The 9,844-nt window shown below is 55.6% G+C and overlaps 1 protein-coding gene across 1 annotated transcript; it reads left to right on the top strand.

Annotated features, from left to right (window-relative positions):
- The first annotated feature begins 6,672 nt into the window (after positions 1 to 6,672).
- CD93 (CD93 molecule) lies at positions 6,673 to 8,618 on the top strand. The gene has a single exon (XM_005140212.3). The coding sequence runs from the start codon at positions 6,866 to 6,868 to the stop codon at positions 8,543 to 8,545; it is 1,680 nt and encodes a 559-aa protein (XP_005140269.2). The 5' UTR covers positions 6,673 to 6,865; the 3' UTR covers positions 8,546 to 8,618.
- Positions 8,619 to 9,844: the final 1,226 nt, after the last annotated feature.

Raw genomic sequence — 9,844 nt, 5'->3', positions numbered from 1 at the left:
GCTCCTTGTGTTACCCAGAACCCACATCACACAGCCAGGAATCACCACCCACATCCTATGCTCTTCTTTGCCATGTCCTGCAGACCACAGTAATGGGAAGAGGGAACTACCACATCCTTTTGCTATTAAGTAAAGGCCAACGTTGCATGAACACATTGACCCACATGTTGCCAACAGGCTGCATAGAAACCCAAGCAAACATGACACTGATGCTGCTCTACAGCTTGGAGCCCATAAAACAACACAGCTGGGGCCCATTTCCCCTGTGCTTTCCAGCACAGTTCTCTAAGAGAACAGCCCCAAATACCAACAACAAGCATTTAACCAGCAACAGGCAGCTCGCTCCCAGTGGTCCCAGCAAAGAAGCTCTCCATCTCCATCACTGTACATGGGCCCACCAAGGGAATGGCTGGATTGCTTCACAGCAGAGCTTGGGAAGGTGGCTCTGGGTTTGGGCTCTACCAACATAAACCCACTGCAGCCCTTGGTGTGCCAGCCTCAGCCTTACCCATTGCTGCAAGGTCTACACAAGACAAAAGCCTGGCTCCCCAGCACCTCCAATGCTAGAGCAGCAGCCAGGGTGCAGCATCCAGGATGCACCATTGAGTCATGGAATAGTTTGGGTAGGAAGGGACCTTCCAAGCTCATCTAGTCCAAAGCCCTGCAATGAGCAGGGACATGTTCAGCTACAGCAGGTTAACCAGAAGCACATCCAGCCTGGCCTTGAATGCCTGCAGGGGTGGTGCATCCACCATCTCTCTGGGTACCCAGTCCCGGAGCCTGAACACCTTAGAATTCCCAACCATCGGCCTCTGCACCACCAGACTGAGACAAAAACACCTCTGAGAAAGCATTTCACAGTAGTTCACCCATTTCATTCCCTACCTGCTGTAACAGAGGCTGCAGATGCTCTTCTGGAGTCCATATGTCCAATGTACACTGGGCTTAGGGTACTATTCAGGACACAACACAGAGAAGATGCTCACAGCCCAGGCTCTCAGAAGGGCAATGCTGGGGGAGCAGCCCAGTGAAATAGCTGTAATTAGACAAGCCTGATGCTCATTAAGCCCTAATGAGCAGGGTGGGAGCTGCCTGATCCCCATCACCTGGGGAAGAGGCTCCACTCAGGTGCAAGGGAACCCAAGGAGCTGATGGCCACAGCCCCAGGGCTCTGCTGCTCATTGTGAGACCCTGGCACAGGGTGCCCAGAGAAGCTGTGGCTGCTCCATCCCTGGCAGTGCTCAAGGCCAGGTTGGACACAGGGGCTTGGAGCAGCTGCTCCAGTGGAAGGGGTCCCTGCCCGTGGCAGGGGTTGGAGCTGGAGGAGCTTTGAGGTCCCTTCCAACCCAAACCATTCCATGATCTCAGCCATTAGCAAGCCAGGAGCAGCTGGGTCAGCTCCTCAGTTGAACTCTGCACATTCAAGCCCTGCAGGGTTTATCACAGCTTAAGGAATGATGTTATCTGTGTGAGCAGATGCAGTGAGGTCTCTCCCAGCCACGCCGGGTGGAAAACACGCTCTTTTGGCTTGAGGACAGTGAGTTCATCCAAAGGGGCAGAGTGCAATGGGTGAGCAGCACATAAAGGAAGCAGCAGCCCCAAAGACTCCTCTGTGTAGGGGTTTGAAGGGCTGTGTTCGTGCTGCTGTACTCTCCTTGCTGGCCCCCATCCCACATGCTTTACATCCCTGCTTCCCTCAGCTTGTTAAAGCAGGAGCCATCCCAAACATGTGGTTGTGAGCTAATGATGCTGCTGGTGAGAGGAGGAGGAGGATGCTTGATAACAGCACTCACTCTCTGTCCTTTGGGAGAATCAGGCTATAGAAAGCAAACAGTGATATGCAAGGGGAAGGGCAAGGCAGAGATTGTGGGCTCTGATCATTCTACCCACTAAGTGGGAATTAAAAGCAAATCTTTATCTGTGGAGCACAGAGCTGGGGAGATGGAGATAAGGCAGCTCTGTTGTTATCTCCATCTGAGGGATGGAGGAGCTCAGCCCAGCCAGGGCTTTAGTGCCTTTCTCTTAATTCCCCCCTTCCTGCTACATACACAAGCAGGAACCTTCAGGAGGAGAGTCAGGAGGTGTCCTCCCAAAGAGATTAATCACATCGATCTGCCCTAATGAAGTCCACTCCTTCCAGGCAGTGATACAGCCCCAGGATCCAGTACTGGAACTGCATCCCTGACACCTTTGTTCCTTCTTTATATAGTATCCTGGAATGGTTTGGCTTGGAAGGGAGCTTAAAGCTCATCCGGTTCCAACCCCCGACACCTTCCACTGGAGCAGCTGCTCCAAGCCCCATCCAACCTTCCAACCATGCTCCAAACCCAGCAGAGCCTATAAATGAATCACAGCAATCTGAGCATCCCTACCCATGTCCCCCTTTACCCAGGCCCCTGACCCCATTGCTGCACCTCGCAGGGGCAGATCCCCCCCAGCACAGAGGGAAAGGCAGGACAAATAAACAGAGCAGCACAATCCGGCCCCAGCCTTGGGATAAAAGCATCATTCCTATTCTGTTAGGTGGGAGAGGCCACTAAGGCTCTCGGGAGAGGGAAGTGCTCTCCTTATGGGGCTGCCTTTCATGTGTGCTGCTGATAGCATCTTATTGTAACAACCCCTTGCTGTTCATAAGCATCCAGATCCTGGTAAGCTGGGATTCACACAGCCTGGTGCAGTAATGGCTCTGTGGACCTGCTGCCCCAAGATGATGCTCTTCAATGTAACCGCATCTCTGGGGCTCTGTGGTCCATGTGCTCCAGAATACACCACAAGACCCCTGGTGCAGGTCACATCATTGCCTGGTCCCATCTGGCTGCTCACACTCCTCCTGCTGCCATCAGCAGTGGCTTTTTGCTATGTCTCTGCTATCCCAAAGGGAACATAGGTTGTCATTGTGCCTCAGCTGTCCTAGCAACACAGAGCAAGGAGGAAACACCTCCTGCCCCTCCAGTGAGCCCCTGCTTTGTTAAAGCCACTTGGAGAAATGAACAGCACCAAAAGAAGGTCTCACAAAGGTAATAACCACTAAAATATGTGAAACTGTTCTCATAAAGTCGGTTTTGTCGCATGGATTCACAGGGGGTGTTTTGCTTTCCCTGCATAAAGGCCCCTGCAAATACCTGGGAGGATCTCCAGAGCATGGTATTCCTTGGGCAGAATCAGGAGAGCTCACTGTTAGGATGCCCCATCCCTGGCAGTGCTCAAGGCCAGGTTGGACACAGGGGCTTGGAGCAGCTGCTCCAGTGGAAGGGGTCCCTGCCTGTGACAGGGGTTGGAGCTGGAGGAGCTTTAAGGTCCCTTCAATCCAAACCAGGCTGGGGTTCTGGGATTCTACTGTAGCCTAAAGGGAATTCCAGTATACCTGTTCACAGAATTATACAGAATAAGGTTTAAAATGTGTATATGCAGGATGCACATGTGTTTGTGTGTAATGTTGTGTTATATATATAAATAAATAATACATATGTTTTATGTAAAGACAAGTACTGGGGCAGCCACAGCTTCTCTGGGCACCCTGTGCCAGCGCCTCAGCACCCTCCCAGGGAACAGCTTCTGCCTCAGAGCTCAGCTCAGTCTCCCCTGTTCTGGCAGGTTCAAGCCATTCCCCTTGGCCTGTCCCTACATCCCTTGTCCCAAGCCCCTCTCCAGCTTTCCTGCAGCCCCTTTAGGCACTGGAGCTGCTCTCAGGTGTCCCCTTCAGGAGCCTTCTCTTGTCCAGGCTGCCCCAGCCCAGCTCTCTCAGCCTGGCTCCAGAGCAGGGATGCTCCAGCCCTCGCAGCAGCTCCATGGCCTCCTCTGGCCTCGCTCCAACAGCTCCAGGTCCCTCCTGTTGCATCCACAAACCCCATTCCCCATCCCAGGACCCTTCCCACTGCTCCAGACCCCACTGCTCAGCCCCATGCGATGTCCTTGAGGACGTCCCCAGAGGAAGCCCAGTTCCTTCTATTCTTCTCTGGCTGCTGCTGGTGCAGGTGTGCCCCCCCCCAGCCCCATTGTCCCTTGTCCCAGCCTTGGGGCTTTGCACAAACAGTGTGATGTCAAGCAGAGGGTGTTTCCTTCTCTGGCCTTGGAGAAGCACGCTTTAACCAGTTCCTTCAGCAAGCTGACTGCTTAAAGCCTTTAATTCAATTATATATACATACATTTAAGTGCAGTTTTCCATTCAGCAGGATTCCTGCTTGCCAGAAGGTAATTTGGTTTCTATTATTATCCAGAACAGGGTGTTTATAGACATATTCAGCCCTGGGGGTTGAGGAAACACCCCCCCCCTTTTAACTTAGGAACCAGGACATGATTGAGTTTCAGAAGGGAACATCAACCCAGCTGAGGAGGAAATGTAAAGAGCCTGGTGTATTTAACAGAAACAATAGGGTCTTGGTGTGTTTTTAAGTTGCAAAACCAGAGCTATAAATATTAGCATGAGCTTTGGGGATGAGGATCCCACCAAAGGGAAGGATTTCTATCCATGGAATTGTAACCAGCAGTGAACAGCTCTGGTAGGAACATCCAGACATTGAAAACCCCATTGAAAACCCCAAGCCAAACCTAAGCCCAAGCCAGGACTCAAGGCCCTGGGACAAGCTGTCAGTTATATCCTTGTGAATCAAAGGCAAGGATCTGACACCCTGGTCTTCAAAGAGTGCTCTTCCCATGGATGGGAGCCCTTTAAGCTGGTTTGTCCTCATACACATCCCAGTGAAGGACATCACCAGCAGTTCATCAGTTACTGGGCTGGAATGGCCTCAAATACAAACCCTGGGATGAGTTTTAACCATTCCTGGTGTTGTCCATAGCCCCAGCTTGGAAACATCTGGAGGTGCTATACTTAGAAAGGACCGTTTATTGCCCATGGAATTCGGCTGGGTAAGAACCCCACAGAACCCTATAATGGTTTGGGATGGAAAACGCTCCTTTGGGTTCCTGAAATCACTTCTTGCTGAGCCCTCGGCTCGCCTGGGGCTGGGAAGAGAAAACACTGGCAGTGTTATTGTAAGAGCACAGCCACGTACTGCCCAAGCAGAGAGGAAATGCTTTTGTGTTGAGCTCTCCTGCTGCGGGTGAGTCCAAAGAACAACCCCCCCCCAACCCCGTTCCTTACAGGAGGAAATTCGGTACAAAACCAACCCAAAATGGCACGAAAAAGGGTTTTTGTTGCCTCCCGAGGCAGTTTTCCAGTGTGGCTGCTGGCACAAAACACCCTGTTCTGGAGGGTTAGTATTGATCCCTGCATCTTGTTCTGAGCTCGGATGGAAATGACACCTCCTGTCCCCCAAATGATGCTCTGTTTGTTAGTACGGATGGTGTCATACAGTAGCTTGGGGTGCAGGGGAGGTTGGGGAAGGGGCTCCAGCTCCTGTCCCCTCCTCCTTTGCATCCAAGCTCTTTGCAGCCTCCAGATGCTCCAAGACCCAAACCCCAGGAGCAGTCCCTGCTGCTGGCCAGAGGACATAGAATCATCGAATGGTTTGGGATGGAAAGGACCTTAAGATCATCCAGTTCCAACCCCCTGCCATGGGCAGGGACATACCAGGAGCCAAGACACTTGTAGGGAGATCTGGGGAAGAACAACAGAAATCCATAGTCTTAGTAATGGGATTTTGGGAAACGTTTATATTCAGTGTATAAAGGAGTGAAGGGAACAAGGGGACTCCTTGTTTCGGTTGCTTGGTTGGGGTGCTGTGGCTCCCAATCAGCACACAACCCCCCCAGTTAAATCACCACATAGGCTATTGGAGTGAGCATTGAATGGCTGGTGATGAAGGATGCCTCCTAAGCAGCACCAGGTAAGACAGACACGCAGGTCAAGGGCTTCATGCCTGAGTTAGCTGCTGCAAGAGGGAGGCTCCAGGAGAAGGAACTGGGGATGAAGGAGGGTGGACATCAGGAAGGGAACTGGGATTAGCTTCTCTTAAACTCAGCCTTTTGCTCACTTGCCACCCCCTGCTCTGCACTGCCAGGTTCTGATGTCTGTGCAGGTGAACAACAGCATTCCAATTCCAATTCCCATTTAATTTCAGTTCCAACCACGCTGCTAGAATGGGTTTGGATCCAAAGCACTGGTGCAAGAAGCCATTTCAAGCCCTTTCAGGGGCTTTAGCCACATGAAGACTTGTTTAAACACCACAGAGTGTTTTATCAGCACTGCTGCCCTTTCTCTGCAGGGCCATTGACACCCACCAGACACAGCTGATGATCTGCACCACACTGCCTCGGGGTCAGGGGATCAGAGAGCATCATGCAGCATCACAGCACCAGCCCTCAGCCGGTGATGCTGGGGCAGCACTAACCCCAGCACAGAGGCTTTGCTCCGGACAGCATCGGGAGCTCGGCTCTGTCCTGGCAGCCTGGACCTTCCCACGACCTAACTCCTATTTCAGGGCTTGTCCATCTATTTAAAGCGCACGAAGAAGGGGAAAAATGCTCTGGAAAAGAAGCCAAACATCCAGTTTCAGTTGGAGGCTGATAGCAAGGGATCCCACGGCTCTTTGTTTGTTTGGGTTTGGTTTGTTTTTATCTCCTTTTAGCAATACATGCTTGAAAACTATCAGGCCCTATTAAGGGTTAGAAAAAGCATCTGCTGCGTGAGCCCTTGAAACCCAAACCAAAAAGGAACAGGGCTGGTTTTAGCTTCGGGGTAGCACTGCCAGCCCCTTTGCAGGCTTAGGATGGGAGCGAGGAGGGAAAGAGGAAGACAGCGAGGCGACCGCCACCACCAAGCAGCGAGCCGCACAGCGCTACAGGAAACCATCGCCTCCGGTGATAAATAGGAGACCCGGAAACACAGGATGCACGTCGGGCGAGCGCTGCAGGACGAGGGGATGTGAACCACCGGCGGTCGAGTCCCCCCCGTCCGTGCAGCAGGATGGATGCCCCTCGGCTGCTGCTGCTGCTGCTGCTGCTGCCGGTACCACCGGTGCTCGGCGAGGAGGAGCCGTCGGTGCTGTGCTCCGGCACCGCCTGCTACAGCCTGCACCGCTCCCGGCTGGCATGGGGCAGCGCACAGGAGCGCTGCCGGCTCAACGGGGGTAACCTGGCCCCGGTGCGCAGCGCCGGCGAGGCCGAGCGGCTGCGGGAGCTGCTGGCGGCCGCAGGCTGGACGGGCCCGGCCTGGATCGGGCTGTCGCTGCTGCGGGGCCGCTGCGTGCAGCCGCAGGAGCCGCTGCGGGGCTTCGTATGGGCTGCGGGGGGAGACAGCGGTAACTTCTCCCTGTGGCTGTCGGAGCCGGCAGTCACCTGCCTCAGTGCCCGCTGCGTGAGCCTGCGGCCCGACGGCTGGTCCGACGGCCCCTGCCGGGCCCCGCTGCCTGCCTTCCTCTGCAAGTTCAGCTTCCAGGGCATGTGCGGGCCGCTGCCGCTGGCCGCGCTGCACCGCGTTACCTACAGCACCCCGTTCGGGGTGCGCAGCACCCGTCTGGCCGCAGCCCCCTTCGGTACCCTGGCCGAGGCGCAGTGCGACGGCGGCCACGGAGCGGCCTTCGCCGTCTGCAGGGGGCCGGTGGACGGGGGAGGCTTCGCATGGCACCCCCCCGGGCCGCTCTGCCCCACCGCCTGTGCCCACAGCAACGGGGGATGCCAGCAGCGCTGCCTGGAGGAGCCAGGGCAGCCTCCGCGCTGTGCCTGCCACCCTGGGCACGTCCTGGCCCCGGACTTGGTGTCCTGTGTGCCCGAGGATGTCTGCAACCCCAACCCCTGCCAGGGCACCTGCCGTGCCCAGCCCGGCGGCTTCGAGTGCAGCTGCGACGAGGGGTACACCCTGGCACCCGATGGACGGAGCTGCTTGGATGTAGATGAGTGCCTGGCCGGGCCCTGCCAACACGAGTGCTACAACACGGCCGGCAGCTTTGTCTGCCTCTGCCGGCCCGGCTACCAGCCTGAGGCACCAGGTAGCCCCCTCTGCAGCGATGAGGATGAGTGTGCCCGGCCTGGCGTCTGCCCCCAGCTCTGCATCAACGTCCCCGGCTCCTTCCAGTGCGCCTGCCAGCCGGGCTACAAGCGCCAGCCTGGGAGCGATGCCTGCGTGGATGTGGATGAGTGCCTGCAGGATCCCTGCCCCGGGCCCTGCCACAACCTGCCCGGCAGCTACGAGTGCCTCTGCCCCCCCGGCTTCCTCCTGGAGCAGGATGGACACGGCTGCCACCCTGCACCCACCGCCGCAGAGGAGCCTATGCAGGTCTCCAGCAGCACCCCGAGGACCACGGGCATCCCACGGACCACGGGCATCACCCGCACCTCGGGCACCCCATGGAGCACCAGCATCCCCCACACCACGAGCATCCCCGTTGGGGCAACAACACCGTCCCCCACAGCAGTAGGGTCAGCCCCCGGCGCCGAGCACAGCGCTGATGGCCCCAGGCTGCTCCTGTACTACATCCTGGGCAGCCTGGTGGCCATCCTGCTGCTGCTGGCATTCGCCCTGGTCCTGGTGGCTTGCAGGAGGAGGGAGGCCAGGAAGGAGAAGCGGCCGGCTAAGAGTGCGGCTGACAACTACTGCTGGGTGCCCGAGCAGCCGGAGAGCCATGGGGCAGGCGCTGAGCGCAGGTAACGGTGCCCGGGGCAGCGAAGGGGGAGGAAAACCTCCATGGGACAGAGCTGGTTTGCAATGGGAAAGAGAAGGAATGGGGATGGGGGTTGGGAGGGGTTGTGCTGTCTGTTCAATGTGGGGTTGGGTGTCCAAGAGCCTGTCCTGGGGCTCCTTGTGGTCCAGGGGCTGATCTCCCCCCCTCAAAGGCAGTGCTGGTGGGAAACGTGTCCTGTAATGTGGTTTAGAAACCAGCCACTGCTCCTGCAAGGGAAGGGATCACAGGGACAGTGCTGTGAGGTGAAAGGGAATGGGGTTGAATTCAGCGCTGCAGAACCTCACCGTGCTTAAACCCAGCGGATTAAAAGGACTGATTTCACTTCCTAAGGAACCCAATTCTTTTCGGTTGTCATTTGGTCTCCCCTCCCTGTGTTTGAAATGCTGACATGCGAAAGCAGCAGCTTCCCTGCCCTGTCCTCACAGCCCCCAGTCCTTTGCCATCCCCAAAGCACTGCCTGTGCCCCCCCTTGCCTGCCTGGCCATGGACAGCCTGCATTCATCCATAGGTTTGCTTTGTTCTCTATGGAACGGGTCTGAAATCCAACTGTGTTTCCCCAGGATGGGCACCGGTCACTGCAGCCACAAGCAGGGGGTGTTTGTAGTGCTTTGTTGTTGCTAAGGATGTCCCATAAGAGGTGATGGAATAAAGCTGTGTAAAACCCCAGCAGCAGCCAGCTTCTGTCAGGGAGCAGCATTGGTGGGTACCAGTCATCCATCCCTGCTGCTCCCAGTGGCATTGGGCTGGGTTTGGAGCAGTGGGACAGTGATGCTTCCCAAGGAATGGAGCCCCTTTACCTGGATCCACCCCCTAAGCTCAGGCAGTGCACAGCACAGGGAAAGCTGTATAGACAACGAGAGACCATATAGTAAATAGGTGGGGGAAACGAGGTTTAGAAGCTCCATGTACCTGTTTCCTGTGTGCTCAGTGTAAAAACACTTGGAAACCAGAGAAAACAACAGTCTCCTTCACATACAGCCGGATGTGAGGGGACTCTTCCTGTTGGATCATACTTGTGGGGTAGAAGCCCTTCCTGACAGATTGGGAGCCAGGCTGAGCGCGTTTTCCATCCCTCTCCCTGTAAAGGATACACTGGATGCTGTGTATGTGCTATTGTTATATAGGATGTGTCTAACCCAGCTTCAGAGCACGAGTGTTCTCAGGGTGAAGCTGTTGCACAGCCTTGCCTGGTACCTCACTTCAGGGACCTCTTTATACTCAGTGATTCCATACAACAAAGTTTCTTCGAGCTGTTCCAGCATGGA

This window comes from Melopsittacus undulatus, chromosome 3 (assembly GCF_012275295.1).
Source record: "Melopsittacus undulatus isolate bMelUnd1 chromosome 3, bMelUnd1.mat.Z, whole genome shotgun sequence".
NCBI classification, from domain to species: domain Eukaryota; kingdom Metazoa; phylum Chordata; class Aves; order Psittaciformes; family Psittaculidae; genus Melopsittacus; species Melopsittacus undulatus.
The sequence above is the reverse complement of the archived record's forward strand: the minus strand, read 5'-3'. Positions and strand labels throughout refer to the sequence as shown.